This window comes from Phascolarctos cinereus, unplaced genomic scaffold (assembly GCF_003287225.1).
Source record: "Phascolarctos cinereus isolate Bilbo 61053 unplaced genomic scaffold, phaCin_HiC Scaffold_2;HRSCAF=192, whole genome shotgun sequence".
NCBI classification, from domain to species: Eukaryota; Metazoa; Chordata; class Mammalia; order Diprotodontia; family Phascolarctidae; genus Phascolarctos; species Phascolarctos cinereus.
The window spans coordinates 274,760,766-274,777,300 of record NW_027555625.1 but is presented as its reverse complement, the minus strand read 5'-3'; the positions used below and the strand labels follow the sequence as shown (position 1 = coordinate 274,777,300).

At 37.7% G+C, this 16,535-nt stretch overlaps 1 protein-coding gene across 1 annotated transcript in view; it reads right to left on the bottom strand.

The window, feature by feature from the left end:
* LOC110207511 (carboxylesterase 1D-like) overlaps positions 1-16,285 on the bottom strand; it is a 42,852-nt gene extending 26,567 nt beyond the window's left edge. Inside the window, 7 exon segments of the mRNA XM_020985204.1 lie at positions 3,241-3,345; positions 3,795-3,899; positions 8,587-8,740; positions 10,366-10,499; positions 11,526-11,670; positions 13,399-13,603; positions 16,234-16,285. Of these exon segments, the coding sequence (XP_020840863.1) occupies positions 3,241-3,345; positions 3,795-3,899; positions 8,587-8,740; positions 10,366-10,499; positions 11,526-11,670; positions 13,399-13,603; positions 16,234-16,285 (900 nt within the window).
* Positions 16,286-16,535: the final 250 nt, after the last annotated feature.

The window sequence follows — 16,535 nt, the reverse complement described above, 5'->3', positions numbered from 1 at the left end:
GAGCTATTGACTAGATTATAAGAATCTGAGCACCTTAATGGAGACAAGATAAACCTTATATACAGAAAGACTGTGGGAGAGATCTAGGAATGGCCAGGTAGTCTGCAGGGACTGTGAGGTAATAGAATGCCAGGGACCTAGACCATGTGGCCAAATGAGAATGGATCCTAGCTAGGATTAAGGATAGGAAGTGACCTGGGGCCATAAGAAGGTAAAACAATGGAAGACTAGGCTAGATTAAGGGTAACAGAGAATTGGGATATTTGGGTTAGCCACAATGAAAGGCCAATTGATGGGATTGTAGCCTCAGGGAAACACCAGAGATTTGGCCATGTGGGAAAGTCCTCCCCTCAGACAAAGGGGACCCAAATTCTTTTGGGGTAAGCCTCGATGATCTCAGCTTCTGAAACTGCTTCTTGCTGGCAAGAGGCATAGAGCTGTCCCTGCCTTGAGGGGGTCCCAAAGAGGAAGTTGACTGGAACCCACCACAGGCTGCATCCAGGAAATGATGGGGGAACATTGGCTGGTCCCTGCTGTTAGCTACCAACTATAGGTGAATGGCCTGTAGTCTGGAAGACACAAATCTGACAGAAAAGATTACAAGGCCCAGATATGACATGATAAAACATCTTTAGCTCTGTTTGGATTCAGATAATTCAGTTTTCCAACCATGCAGTACGAAATGCACCTCGTAGCCAGACTCAGGAGTAGCCAGGTAGGTAACATTTCTTTTCAAAGGAACATAATGGGGAAATTGAGCCAGGAGGATCCCATCTTAAACTGAGGCTAAAATTGTACTCTCAGCTTTTCCCAATGCTGACTTCCTTCCAGTACCAACATTCTCTGAGTAGTTTGTGGCATTTCTCTCAGATGGTGAATTATGATTATCAATGGATTATGATCTATCAGACAACTCAAAATAAAATCCTATGAGCTTTTGCCTCAAACAGCAAGTTTCACTAATCACAGTTTAGGAAAAAATTTTCCAAGATTTACATCTCAAATTTAAATTTGTCCTGGTGTAAAAAGCCAATCGTTAGACATATTTCTATATATTTGCAAGTTCTCAGTAAGACAAAACCCAAACAAGCTTTTTGGCAAGTTTATACATAAAACAATAACCAACAAAAGATAAATTATTTTAGTGATAACCAAATTATGAAAAATTGCTTGACATAACTGATAAAAAAAAGTTCACCAATTTGAAACTTAAAACAAGCTTATTACCAATCAGGTGACTTCAGTTTTGTTAAATGCATTTCCAAATTACTTTACACAGATAATCAACATCTCAACATTAACAGTTAAAACTACAACTTTAATTTGACACAAACTACTGGGGAAAACTGGAAAAGAACATGGCACAAATGAGGCATAGACCAAAATCTCACACCGTATACCAAAATAAAGTCAAAATGGGTTCATGATTTAGATACAAAGGCTTATACTATAAGCAAACTGGGAGACCAAGGAATAGTTTACCTGTTGGATTTATGGAGAACAGAAGAATTCATGACCAAACAGGAAATAGAAAACATTACAAAATGCAAAATAGATAATTTTGATTACATTAAATTGAAAAGTTTTTGCACAAACAAAGCCAATGCATCCAAGATTAGGAGGGAAGTAGAAAACTGGGAAATAATTTTTGCAACCAGTGTTTCTGATAAGGGCCTCATTTCTAAAATATATAGAGAACTAAGTCAAATTTATAAGAATACACAAATACATGTCATTCCCCAATTGATAAATGGTCAAAGGATATGAACAGGCAGTTCTCAGATGAAGAAATTAAAGCCATCTATAGTCACATGAAAAAAAAATGCTCTAAATCACTAGTGGTTAGAGAAATGCAAATCAAAACAACTCTGAGGTACCATATCACACCCATCAGATTGGCCAACATGACAAAACAGGAAAATGATAAATGTTGGAGAAGATTTGAGAAAATTGGAACACTAATGCATTATTGGTGGAGTTATGAAGTGATCCAGCCATTTTGGAGAGCAATTTGAAACTATCCCCAAAGGGCTATAAAAATATGCATACCCTTTGACCCAGCAATAGCACTTCTAGGTCTGTATCCCAAAAAAATCATAAAAATGGGAAAAGGACCAAAATGTACAAAAATATTTATAGTAGCTCTTTTTGTGGTATCCAAGAATTGGAAATTGAGAGGATGCCAATCAATTGGGGAATGGCTGAACAAATTGTGGTATATAAATGTAATGGAATACTATTGTGCTATAAGAAATGATGAGCAGGCAGACTTCAGAAAAACCTGGAAAGACTTGTATGGACTGATGCTCAGTGAAGTGAGCAGAAACAAGAGAACATTGTACACAGTAACAGCCACACTGTGCAATGACTAGCATTGATAGACTTAGCCCTTCTCAGCAATGCAAGAATCTAAGACATCTCCAAAAGTCTCATGATGGAAAATGCTATCCATATCCGGAGAAAGAACTATGGAGTTTGAATGCAGATCAAAGCATACTATTTGCTATTCCTTTTTCTTCCATTGTGCTTTATTTTCTCTTTCTGGCAGTTCCTCCTATTGGTTCTAATTCTTCCTTATGACATCACCAATGTAAAAATATTTGATAGGAATGTCCTATTGTCCACCTTTGTCCTCTATGCTGTGGAAGGTGTACTCAGGTCCATGCCCCCGAACCGAACCAGTGGACCAAGAGCCTGAGAGAAACAGCCTGAATGCAAGACAGCTTCATAACTGTCTGCCCAAAAAGCACCTCCGAGCCTTTCCCTAGGTGCTTGAAGAGTGACCCCAACTTCAGGGCAAGAAAGAAGGGAGATAGGTTTACATACCTTCCAGTCTTGGCTGGAGAAGAACTTGGGGCTAGGTAGTTTCCACATACAGGGCACCAAAATGTTGGAGTTTAGAGGTTTAGGGGTGCTGGGACCCTGAAATCACAACATGCAGGTCCTCCCTGAAAGAATTTGATTCAAGCCTTCTTTCAGCCAAAGGCAAGGTTTATTGGAACATCCTCCATATTGGCCAGACTTTTAAGGAATCTGAACATTAGTGAGCTATTGGGTAGATTATAAGAATCTGAGCCAAGGTACATTCTTAAAAGAGTGGCTATCTGCAACTCTGAAGGTCATAGTTTCTCAAACATGGGAGGCCATCTATGCTGCCTGGGGGAATTGAAGAATGTAAAGTCACAATGTACAATGAGACATGCTAAAAGGGTAGTGGGTAAGAACTCTAATGTCACCTACCATCTTCAGAGTTGTGTTCAGGATCTCTTCCTCCGTTTTCTGCCGAATACAGTGAACCATGCTGGCTGAAGTAGTTATTTTGCAACCAGTCAGGATTGTAATTTTCTGCCAAAAAAACCCCAAAAAACAAAAAAAAACCCTTAGCTTTATCTAGTTTTTGCTATTATCTCTACCTGTCAATTAATATCTATGAATCTATCTCTATCATTTCTCTATTCCAGGAGCAATTTCTGTCTATCTATGTAGGGGAGAATGATCAGTGATCAATGTAATCAAAAAAGAGATAGCAAAAAAAAAAAAAACTAATGTATTCTTAAAAGTGTGATCCAACAGGGCAGCATAACAGTAGATAAGAAGTCAAAGGACTTGGTTCAAATCCCAGCTCTGCCCTCTTAATACCTGTGTGACTTTGGATGAGTTATATCTCTTAGCTGTCTCTTCTGTAAAATGAAAAAGCTAGACTAGAAAACTTCTGATGTCTCTTTTAGTTCTAAATCTTGTAATTCTATTAATATATCCCAGTATATGGCATCACAAAAATGCAAGAAGCCTACGTCAGTTATTGGTTTGATGTTAGAAGTGAACAGAGATTCCATCAGGACAACTCCATTCTGGGAAATAGCCCGGTGGAAGAGATTCTTGGTCAAAGGAGATACAATCTGAAAGAGGAACAGAGGGGAATTAAACTGATGATTTCAAAGCAGAGCCATGACTGAATTGATGCAACTGTGACTTTTCCTTAATGCATCAAAACTTAGAGAACATGACAATGGATATTCTGTCCACAGCATAAAATAATTGAGCTTAGTACCTAACTATTAAGAACAATTAGTTAAAGTAGTAAGCTAACTACTGTTACACTTGCTCTGCTAGGTGAGTTCCTCCCCAACCTGCAACATGCCCAGAAAAACCTCTGACTTATCCATGTATATGTTGTTGCCCCCATGAGAGCTCCTTGTGAACAATGACTTTTTCTTTTTGTCCTTAAATCTTAAGTTCTCTGCACATTGCCTTTTGCCTAGTGTGTACTTTATAAATGCTTTTTGAACAAAAAAAACAAATAAAAGTCCTAGAGTCTCTCCAAACACCACCTGGGCTTTTTATCCCCAAAGTCTTTCCTTCCACCTCAACTTATCTTCAGAAGATAATTTCTCCTATGATTCATGTTACTCCTCTCAGGTCCATTTTATGAAACTTGTCCTATTGGCTAGTTAAACACACCATCCTTGCCAACTAGTTGGATGGGTCAGGGTATGATGATTTAGCCTTAATAAATGCTAATAGATAACCAGTCCACTATTATGGGATAAGAATAAATGAATTTAAAAGACTTTTTGTTTGTTTATTCATTTCTCTTTTGTGGTCAGATATTACCGAGGTTGACCGTCTAATCTAGAATTCAGTTTTCTTTTGTTTTGTTTTTTTCCAGGAAGAACCTCAGAAAAATTAAACAAGTAGCAAAAGTATGAGTGATATGAGTCAGGAATATGTGACGGGGCTAGTTGCTTTTTTTTTAATCCTAGGAAAAACTGAAGTGAGCTGATATTTTCTTTCAGCAATATCAGACTCCCTTTCAACATTCCTCTCAAATCCTCATTCAATATCCTCCCTCCTTTTTTTTCCTATTCTTACCCCTATAAAAAACCCACTCCTAAGGAAAGCTGTTCACATAAAAGTGTAGATGATTACTAAAATTTAATAGACTGCTACTCCTAAAGTAACTTAGGTGTTAAGTGTGAACAAAGCTTAAATGCAGTGAAGCTCTATTAGAGTATCAGAAGCCAATGGATGCCTTTTTGGACAAGGGAGCCTTCCAAGAGGCCTTGAAATTGTGGCTGCTATAAGCCTGGTTCTGTACTCATCTGGCGCCAACTGGCAGTGTTCATTGCTACAAAATGATTGCAAGGATTAAAAATTGTAGTAAAACATGAAAGGTCTGACTAAATTGCTATGTCAGTCAAGGATCATGACTCCTGAGATCAATAAAGACAATTGTTTCAGAAGAGTCCCCCTTTTGCTGTATTACTCAGATAATTCTCAGTAGGGCACCTGCTGGTGAAAAGGAACTAGAAAGTCTGTCTTTATTCATGCCCTGCTATAAAAGCCTTTAACAGCCTCTCCCTATAACCATTCTAGATCGAAACCAGAAAGGGAGAGAAAAAGACAAGAGACTAGAGAAAGAAGGAGATAGTCAAGGAAAAAAACAAGATGAAGTAAAGACAAAAATAGGAGGCCAAAAGTAGGGAGAAAAGAAAAGGAGAGAAGAAAAAGAATTTGCTCCTTTAATTTTTTTCTAATTTTCCAAATGCCATAAACTCTTCCTTAATATTCTTGATAAGTGACAACCTTCACTTTCAGATCTCAAAGAACACTTTGTTCTTTATCTCTAATGCATTTTATTTATATTAAAAGTTTTATTCAAAAGATTGTTGATAAACACAAAAAGCTGAACTTGTTAATTATTAACATATTAATTGAATTGTTTTTTTTTATTTTTATTCATTTTGAACAGAAATACAAAAAGAGAAAACAAAGAACATTTACACGTACACAGCAGAACATAAAGACAGGATTCAATAAAAACCATGAATTTCCATTTCATAATGTTTACTTTAAAAAAAACTGTGTAATAAATACTACATGTTGTTTTCAAAACTACCCTACTTTTCGGTGGTTCCTTCTAAGTTTTCTGTTGTTCTCTGCTGTGTACATTTTGTTTCTCCATCCTTCCCCACCCCACCCTAGAGAAGGCTACAATTAAACACAAATAGATTTATAGGTATATACACACACATGCAAGTACATACATATATACATATGCATAAAACAATACTTTACATGCTTCTATTTATCATTTCTTTCTCTGGAGGTCTATAGTATCTTCTTTCATAGGTCCTTTGTAGTTGTCCTGAGTATTTATAATACCCAAGATGAATTAGCTATTCAAAGTAATTCTTAGGACAACATTTCTCTTACTATGTACAATGTTCTCTTAGTACTACTCATTTCATGTATGTCTTTCCATGTTTTTTTTCTAAAATCAACCAGCTTATCATTTCTTGTAGCACAGTAGTATTATATTAAAACTGTATACCACAATTTGTTTAATCATTCTCCTATTGAACAGTATCCATCATTTTAGCCAATCTGATAGGTGTAAGATTATATCTCAAAGTTGTTTTAATTTGCATTTCTCTAATAAATAATAATTTAGAACATTCTTTCATATGACTATATACAGCTTTGATATCTTCATTGGAAAACTGTTTATAACCTTTGGCTATTTATCAATTGGGAAATGATTTGTATACTTATAAATTGAACAAAGTTCTTTATAAATTAGAGAAATGAAACTTTTATCTGAAAGAATGTCTATGGAAATTTTTCCTTAATTTTCTGCTTTCCCTCTGTTCTTGGCTACATTGGTTTTATTTAACACTATCAAACACTAGATTACTATGGTTATTCACTTCTGTATATTATGTCCTTAATTTATTTCACTGATCAACCATTCTGTTTTATCTAGTACCAGACTGTTTTGATGATTATCACTTTGTTGTCTAATTTCAAATCTGATACTCCTTCCTTCACTTTTTTTCATTAATTCCCTTGAGATTCTTGACCTTTTGCTCTTCCATATGAGTTTTGTCATTTTTTTTAGTCCTATAAAATAATCTTTTGGTAGTTTAATATGGAACTAAATAAGTAAAATACTTTAATTAGAATTATCATTTTATTATATGGCTTGATCAACCCATGAACCATTAACATTTCTATAATTGTTTAGATCTGTCTTTATTTATATGAAAGTGATTTGTAATTGTGTTCCTATATGTACCCTGAGTGTCTTGGCAAGTAGAATCCAAAGTATTTTATAGTATCTAAAGTCATTTTGAGTGGAATTTTTCTTTATTCTCTTATTTTTAAAAATTTTGGTTGTTCCCAGTTTTTGTTTTGTTTTATTTTTAATTACATTTGATGTTGTTATATTTCTGTTGAGTGGAGAGGCTCAGAAACAGAGCAGGTGAGGTGAAAAAGACAGGACCATGTGATGAAAAGTCTTTGAATGAAGATTTCTTCCATTTCTTTTTCATAATACTTTCATGGTATGTTTTCAACAAAGGAATAATTGGGTTAAAAATACATGTATGATTACTTTTTATAATTTTATGGTATATTTTCAAATTATCCTCCAAACAAATTTTATAAGATTTCAATTCCACCAGCTATAAGTGAATTAGTGTACTTGCTCTCCACAGCCTAACCAGTATTTATTCTTTTATCATGTCATTGTGTACTATAGGTAACTGCTTGTGGTTTTTACCTCTACTGTATCAGAATAGCGAACATTCTTTATCTTAACTTTGTGTTTTCCATAGTAACTAATACAACATTCTACAGGAAGCAGACATTTTAAAATGTTAAATAAATGAATAAAGAAAAAGAAAGAAGGAAATGAAGAGAGGAAGAAGGAAGAGAGGTAAATGAAGCTGGAGGAGGTAGGTGCCAAAAATCACCCCTTCCCCTCTACCCAAGTTTTCAAGGCTGACCCTATGTGAGAAGGAAATGAGCAAGAAGTGTTTGGCAGGATTGAGAATAGTTTCCTTTCTCTAAGAAAATGAGTTCATTGAAAAGTTCTTAAAAAGCTGTACTACCATCACATTTCATTCTATGCCTCTTAATGCTCTCAACAAAGCTTAGATAAAATTGTTCTCATTCTAACTTCCTACAATCTATTTGGGCTACCATAGAGAGACATTGAATTATTTATCATGATCTGACATGTCTGAGCCACTTTGGGTATACAACAGGAGTTAAGCTCTGGATATAGAGTCAGGACATGAGTTTGATTCCCAGCTCTCTCATACCCTAACTGTGTGACCTTAGGCAGGACACAGCTCATCAATGAACCTGTTTCCTCATCTGTGAAATGAGAACAATTATAGTTGCATTACCTATCTCATGAAATTGCTGTGGGAAAAGTTCTTTTGAAGCTCTATAAGAAAAAGAATCATTATTATAAGAGAAACAGTATTTTGCAAAATATATGCATACCACCCACAAAAACTGTTACAATTAGCTTTCCTCAGTAGGACATGGCCAGGTCCCCCTTCAAGTCTTAGATACTTCACTCCCTGGTTCTAGGTTTGTTCTCTAAGTGAGAAAGTCAGTTCTGAGAAACATGAATAGATTCTTGGGAACTCCTGGATGGGAACTCCTGGAAGAGCCAAAGCAACTGTTGATACCAACAACGTCTGCTAACAGCTGGGGCTACCATTCTATACCAACAGACATTGGCTAAACCCTCCTGAATCAAAGTATGGCTGACCCCTCCTGAAAACTCACCAGTGCTGAAACACACCCGCCTCCTGCTGACTCGCCAAAGATGGTCACTAAGCCTGGATCTCCTCCAAAGCTAGCAATGTTCTTCTGGATCCAATGGAGTGCAGCCACTTGATCTAAGTAACCCCAGTTTCCCTTAGCATGCTCATCACCAGTGCTGCAAGAGAAGACAGATATGTGAGGATGGTCACTAGAAAGGAGTAGAAGGGAGGTGAGGCAAACTCAAGAAAACCTCGAATCAAGAAATAGGCCAGTGCGATCAGGGTGGGAATAAGAGGTTATTTAGAAAATAGGGAATCAGGCTGAGCTTCCCACTTCCAGTGAACTCAGGTCAGTCCCCACACTTTGTTATTTTTGTTTCTCATTTGTGAGTCTTGTTTCCTTATTAGATGCAATCTCCCTGAGGGCAAGGATAATATTTCTAATTTTCTCTGATAATTCTATACCTCACCTGACCCCTGAAGAGTTTCATCAATATCCATGAGTAGATCTTCTAAGAGAGACCAGAAAAAAAACCTGATGTCTTTGGTGCCATCTTCTTTTTAGCTCTACCTATGCCCTGACCTGCTCATGTCCAGAATTATAACCAACATCAGGTGAAAAGGATTTTGCTCTAGGTCACTAACAGCTAGGGTAGGGAGTGACTTGCCTAGGATCACATAAATAGGAATATCTGAAACTGGATTTGTACTCAGGCATTCCTGACTCCAAGTCTAGCATTCTATCCACTGTGTCATCTAGCTGTGGAAATACTAAGTCCACTTGCCTTCCAGTCAATCATCTATCTATGCCATGTTCCACACAACTGTCTAATGATTCACTGAGATTATACTACTTCTCTTATCAAAAACTTTTAAGGACTCCCTATTGCTTACCACATAAAACCCTGAACTTGGCATTCAAAGGTGTCCATAAGCTGACCTCAAACTATCTGTGCAGCTTTATCTCAGATTACCCTTCTGCATGCACCATTCTGCCTTCTTACGTCTCTATGCCTTTACTCATGACATCTCTCATGCCTAGAATGATCTCCTCACCCCCATATATATCTATTAACATCCCTCCCTTCCTTAAAGGCCCAATTTAGGTTCCATCTCCTCTACTGTGCCTTCTCTGGCATTCTGTCCACCCAGTTTAAAGTGATCTCTCTCACTTTAGATTTCTCAAAGCCCTTTACCTGAATTTCTTCTTTGCACTTAGCTTACTCTCATGTAGCGTAGTTATTGATGCACTTCTTATTCTCCTCATCCTCTTTAATCATAAACCCCTTTAAAAATGGTTGTATCACATCTATCTTTGAAATCCCAACATCTAGAACCCAGGAGATATTTAATAAATGTTTATTTCAAGTATTCAATTAAGAATCACATAGCTTGAGCATAGAAGGTATTCAATAAAAATTCACCAGATGAATTAACCTTGGTTCAATACATATTTGTTGAATTGGGCTGACACCAAATGACATCCCTAACCTTATATAACTTATATAACAGGATGGCAGTAACATTTACAATACAGGAGCATACATATAATACCATATGCCATAGTGCCTGATCTCAAGAAGAAGACATCATAAAAGAAACCCATCAGGCCCATACATACATAGGCCAAGTTCTAAGAGATAAAAAGGAAAAAGTAGAAATATACTCTGCTAAGCAAAGTTGACTACATTCATTTATTCTTTGAGGACTGCTGGAGAGTCATTGTCATAAGCTTGAAGTCAGGGCCACACTGCTGGGTGTGCCCACAGTATCCATTGAGTTCCTGGACTCTAGATCTTACCTATAGAATCCAAAAATTCCCAGGCAGTACTGAATGGTCACAACAACAACATTTTCAAGAGTTGAGAGAGCCAGCCCATCATAAGTTGATGCAGCACCTGTCAACAAACCTCCTCCATGTATCCATACCATCACCTGGAGAAGGGAGGAATTGGTCACAGAAAACCAGTCAATATTAGAGTCACAGCCAAGAGTTTCCCATGTGTTTCTGTAACTACTCCTATCCCAATGTGTGCAGGGAATGCTAAGCCATTCTCAGAACTTCCAGAGGAAAACAGAGTTAGAAAGGTAAACTGCCTTCAAAACAATCAGAGAAAAAAAAAGGCAAAGACAATGTGAAAAACTAAATTGGATCGTTCATGTTGCTATTCTCCTTTGATTTGCTGCAGATAATTAAGAGCTAACTCTGATTTGATCTTTTCATTGTATGAAATATATGTATATGTATATACACACCTATATATGTATATGTATGTAGGTATGTATATCACTGCTTTTCCTAGTCTAGTAGAAGAGCTGTGAACTGAGAGTTAAGTATCCAGGGTTTGAGGGCTGGTTGAAGGAACTGGGGGTCTTCAGTACAAAGAAAAAAAGAAGTAGGCAGGGGGCATAAATGGTATCTTCTAGTCTTTCAAAGTCTGTCATGTGGAAGAAGGATTAGATTTTTTTTTAAATTTGGTTCTAAGGGGCAGAACATGGCACAATTTGGTTAGAACCCTTCCACTTCTGAGATTCTATGATACTGTGATAGTTCCAACTCTGCCACTAACCAGTTTTGTGACTTTGGGAAAGTCTATTAGTCAGACTTCTTAATCCTCCTTTTTTTAAAAAAATAAGGACAACATTTATCTCTAATGGTCAAATGTAGACTGAGGATTGAATAAAAGGATGTATATGAAAGTTCTTTGAAAATTTAAGGTATTACTATTGTGTTCCATCATGTATCACAGTGGGTGTCCCATCTTACTGAAATCCATAGTCAAGGAAAATTGAGGTCCAGCTAAGTGAAATTACTTTTACTCAGGTCACACAAACTGGACCAAGGGAGAACTAAAGATCTCAACATACTGATTCTTCCATTTCTTCCCTGCCATAGATGCAAGAAGTAACCATAACCACAGAATCCAAATCTTTGACCAACCCTAACCTGAGTATTCTTACAGGCAACTTCATCTCCTTTGTCAGATCAACTGGACTGTAAATGTTTAGGTATAAACAGTCTTCAGACATTTTCAAGAAGACTTTTTCATTCCGGTTGGTAAAAAGGTCAGAGAATAACTGTCCCCCAACTGGGTCCTGGGTGCACCTGTGTGATGAAACATAAGATCATTTCTTTTCAATGGCTGTTAGGGAAACATAACTTGGGGTCACAGGACTGCAGATTTTATATCTTAGACTTTGGAACCAGAAGGGTCATTAGATATCATCTAGTTAAACACTGTCATTTTAGAGATGAGGCAACCAAGGCATAGTGAGGAAATGTGGTTGCTTAAGGTCTCACAAAGGATAACAGAGCCAGGGGTCCATCTCAGGTCCTCAGATTTTCCTTCCACTCTTCTTCATTTCCCACTTTTCCAGTGAAGGCTTAACAAAAGATTCAAATTAGTTTTTCTTTATATTTATGGAGTGAGACATGAAATTTTTGTGTATCCCAGTGTATGTCATTTCCCTGTTCTAGGCCCTAGTCTTCTCCTCTGAAAAATGAGGAGTTTGGAACTAAATGATTCCCAAGATCTCTTCCATCTCTGGTTTCCCAATCAATGATTTCCATGGATAAATACTTAGTGAATTTAGAGGAACAGGGTTATAGTAAAAAAGAGGATCTGTAGAAATCAGACTGTGAAACATTGTGGTGCCTCTAGGGTCCGCCAGACTATAGCCAGATGGAAGCATTTGGCAAGACATCAATGCCTCATTTCACCTAAGCCTATGAGGTAACTAGAGGAGCCATCATTGTCCCCATTGCATAAGTGAGGAAACTTAGAGGATAAATGACAGCTTCATGGTCACACAGTTGTTAAATGGCAGAGTCTAAGCTGAAGTCCTGATTTGCATCCAAATGTTCTTTCACTAACACCATTATTTTAAAAACCACCAGACCCATCAGTGGCAAGTGAATCATGGTTTCATGATTCAAGAATATCTTGACATTAATGAAGAATGGAGGGTAAGTGTATTTGGATCTTTCCAGACAATGTGTTCTCAGAGACTGGATGTAATAAAGCAAACAAGCTAGATGGTTACAAGGAGTACCAGCAATATCTGTCCAGGTTAGAGCTATGGCAATTCAGCTTAGCTGGGGTTTTTAGGGTAGGTGAATCACTTTGCAGCTTGGGAAACAATCCACTGGGAATCCTTCATAGGTTCCCCTCCCACAAACCTTCCAACCTCTAACAGTATTTAATATAAAGGAGCCACTTTTGTCCTAGAAGGGTAAGTTTCTTCCTTATCTTGCCTGGAACCAGGCCTCCACCTCCCTTTGCAAACAGCAGCTCCAAACCACATTGCCTTTGCCCGGGCCATCATCCCTGCCTCCTTCCTACAAAATCCTTGGATTCCACTCTTCAAACCATCATTTGTACTAACGTGGGAGCTTTACCCTTACCTTGTCTAAAGCTAGGTCTCCACTTCACTGCCCAGCCCTACCTAGCATGTATCCCCATTTCAGATTCCAGCTTCCCTTCATGTGATATCTTCACTGAGGAAAGAGTCTGTCCTGTGTTTTTGTATTTCTATCCCCAGTGAGTATTACAGTGTCTGATACATAATGAGTGTTCTATGAATCTTCTGTCTATCTATCTATCTATCTATCTATCTATCTATCTATCTATCTATCTATCATCCATCTATCTATTTAGCTGGGAAGGGGAAGGAACAGAAACATTTCCCTGGAGGCAATGCAAGAGATTTTGAAATGCTCTGAGGTTCTGAAATGATGTGAAAAACCAAAGAATAAGAACAAAGAAAATTCTCTATGATTGCCTCCAACTTAATCTTTCTCATCCCAAGAAGAAGCTGAAGACAGATGGCTTACATGGGTGGGTACGTAGTGGTGATCTTCATGTAGTCCCAGGGCTCAGGAGGCTGGGGTGGAGAGAATCTCAAAGGTCCAAGAGGAGCCTTGGCAAACGGGACACCCAGAAAAACCTGGACAGGTTTATTAAATCCTTTTAGGCTTGTATATTTGCCTTGGACTTTCCCATATTGAGTGTGCACTACAGGTGTTGAGGCTTGCCACCCTATGCAACATGAAGAGAGGGAAAAATGATTTCACTCAAAGAGGCAAGATGATGGGGTGGAATCAGCATGGGACTGGTTGAGTGATGGGCATCTTTCCCCCTCTCAGTCCTTCACTATGTGCCAACTATAGAGAAATAACAATCTCTCTGGGCCTCAGTTTCCTCACCTGTAAATTAGGGACAATACTATCTCCCTGTTACAAATATCAGATGAGAAAATGGATGTGAAAATGCTATAAAGATACCAGAGCCATAAGATCAACTCACATTTTTGCAGTACTTTAATATTCTAACAAAGCGCTTTCTCACAGCCCTGTAAGGTAAATAGTATTATGCTCCTCATCTTACAGATGGAAATACTGAAACTCCTAGAGGTTAAGACACTGCTCAAGGTCATGTAGCTAGTAGGCATTTTTTTAACTCCAAGTTCTAAGCATTTCCACTAGGGCACAGCTATCTTTAAGAATGAGGTTTAACAGGAATGCACATTTATAAAATTTCCTTTCTTGAGAATCTTTGAGTTCTTTTATTCAACACATTTTACTGAGCACTTATTATACAAAGTGCACTGGGCTGGGTGATAAGGGAAGCACAGATGAATAAGAGCCAGTACCTGCTGGAGGAAGCCTGAACAGTGACTATCATGTCATTGGTATAATCCACAACCTATCTCTGACAATGTCTAAGTGCTAAAGAGTTGCCTGAAATACATAAGGGTTAAGTGACTTGTCCAAGGTCACACAGCTAGGAAGTATCATAAGCAGTGTTTGGACCCAGAACTTCTTAACTCCAAACTCAGCACTTTGTTGACTATTCCATATCCTCTATGGCACTGCTTCTTGGTACATGGCAGCGATAGTAAGAAGTAGTAGCAGTAGCAGCAGTAGTAGTCACAGTCATAGTTGTAGTAGTAGTAGTAATAGTAATAGAAATAACATTTGTATAGAGTTTTAAGGGTGGCAAAGAACTATCATACACGTGTATGTATACATACATATGTATGTACATGTACACATACATATACATAATACATTTACATAAAGATAAACATATGCAATTTCATTGAGACATCCCAAATGAGGAAACTCCCTGTACCAATTCAGGTAAATGCCTTATAGTTTTAGAGTTTTTTAAAGCATGAAACGTTAAGAGATTTGGCCAGATCACACAAGAAGTTCATGTCACAGGCAGAATTTGAACCCAGGATGATAACTAGCTAATGATAAAGATCCCCTCTCCTCTTCTACACAGCAGATGGGGATTCAGGAACAAGGTATATGAAATCCTCTTGGATTGTGCAAGTAATTGTCATTACTGATACAGTAATTTTATCATTGTTCCAACTACTGTCATCTCTTGTTCTGGGAAAGTCCATTATCAGGAATTCTGCTCTTTGGCCAATTGGGTGAGAAATATGATGGTAAATATTTTGCAGAATGAAATCAGAGAACAAAAGTTATATATATACACTGACTTTAGTAAGGAAGGAAGTGAGGGAGAGCAGGAAGGAGGGAGGAAGAAAGGTAATGAAGGAAGTAAAGGAGGGAGGAATAAATGAAAACAAGGAGGGAGAAGGAAAAAAGAAAAAGGGAAGGAAGGAGAGAGGGAGGGAGGATAAAAATATTTAAATGCTGTGTAGGGATTATTTTCCTTGTCTTGAATATCTCCATATTTCTCCTATATATAGTGCCATCAAAGTTAGAGATCATATAATTTCAAGCCGAAAGGAACATCTGTGATCATCTATTCTAGTTCCCACCTTTTACAGGAATAAATATTTATTGAGGCTTAGGGAACAACATGAAATTAATAAGGACACATTAGTCTAATTCTCCTGATTACAAAAGTTGAAATTTCCTGCCTAGTCTAGGAGACTGTAACAAATTATCTTCTAGCCATTATTGGCTTGTTTTCCTCAGTGTCCATCTCTTTCATTTGCTCCATGAGACTTTATAGATCAATAAACTATTAGAACTGTCTAATAATTTGACTCTTAGATAGTCAGACTATCTAAGAGGTGTGATGTCAATTATTCAGTCTACCCTATCTTTTCTCAGCCCCTTAGTCATTCATGCTTCCTTCTCACAAGAAGAATCCGTTTGTGGTAGATGATTCTGCTGAATTAGAGGCCAATAGGGAAAATAGATGATGTTGATGGTCCCTTTCAACCCTAACTTCTATGATTTGGACTATCCAAGTTGATAAAATACCATGTTGCCTTTTTTTTGTCTTAATAATTACCCTACTTTTGAATTTCACTTTGGCAGAAACCAATATCCCATTGTCTTCATTTTAAGCAGAGATAGAGACTACTCCCATTTATTTGTTACTTCTCTAAGTGACTCATTTTCCCCTAGGACCCTTCCAATAGGCTAAACTAAAGCCAGAAGCACTTGTTGCTGCTCAAAGTAGGACACCCAGAAGCCAGGAAGGGGAGAGGGGCCCACGGCGTCATCAGCAAAGGGAATTGCTGCCACTTTAATAAAACCCCAAGGCTCTTTCCATGGAAAGCCACAGGAAGGCAGATTCTAGCTCTGAATCTATCAGAAATCCCAGGCCTTGCCTAGGTTTCTGCCAGGGTAATATCCAAAGCTCCGCTATTTTTGTAGGTATGTTGGGGGAAAACTTACCCCAAGTTGGTAAAGCAAGGCAGGAACACAAGACAAAGGAAAGCAACCACATGGTATCAGGAGAAATGTTTTCCCAGATGCCTGGTACAGGCACTAAAGTTGTCCTCGAGAGTGCTGATGGTTCTTGCTTTGAAGTGTTTCTCAAATGTTGTCTGACTGACTAATAAGGCCGAAGTAAAGTCAGACAAAAACCTTAAATGAATTTATCCCCTTACAAACACTGTTCTTTTATTAGGAACTGTTGGTGTTTGGAAGCTATCCCTGTAAATAACCCACTGTCTCCATCTGCTTGGTTCCATCCC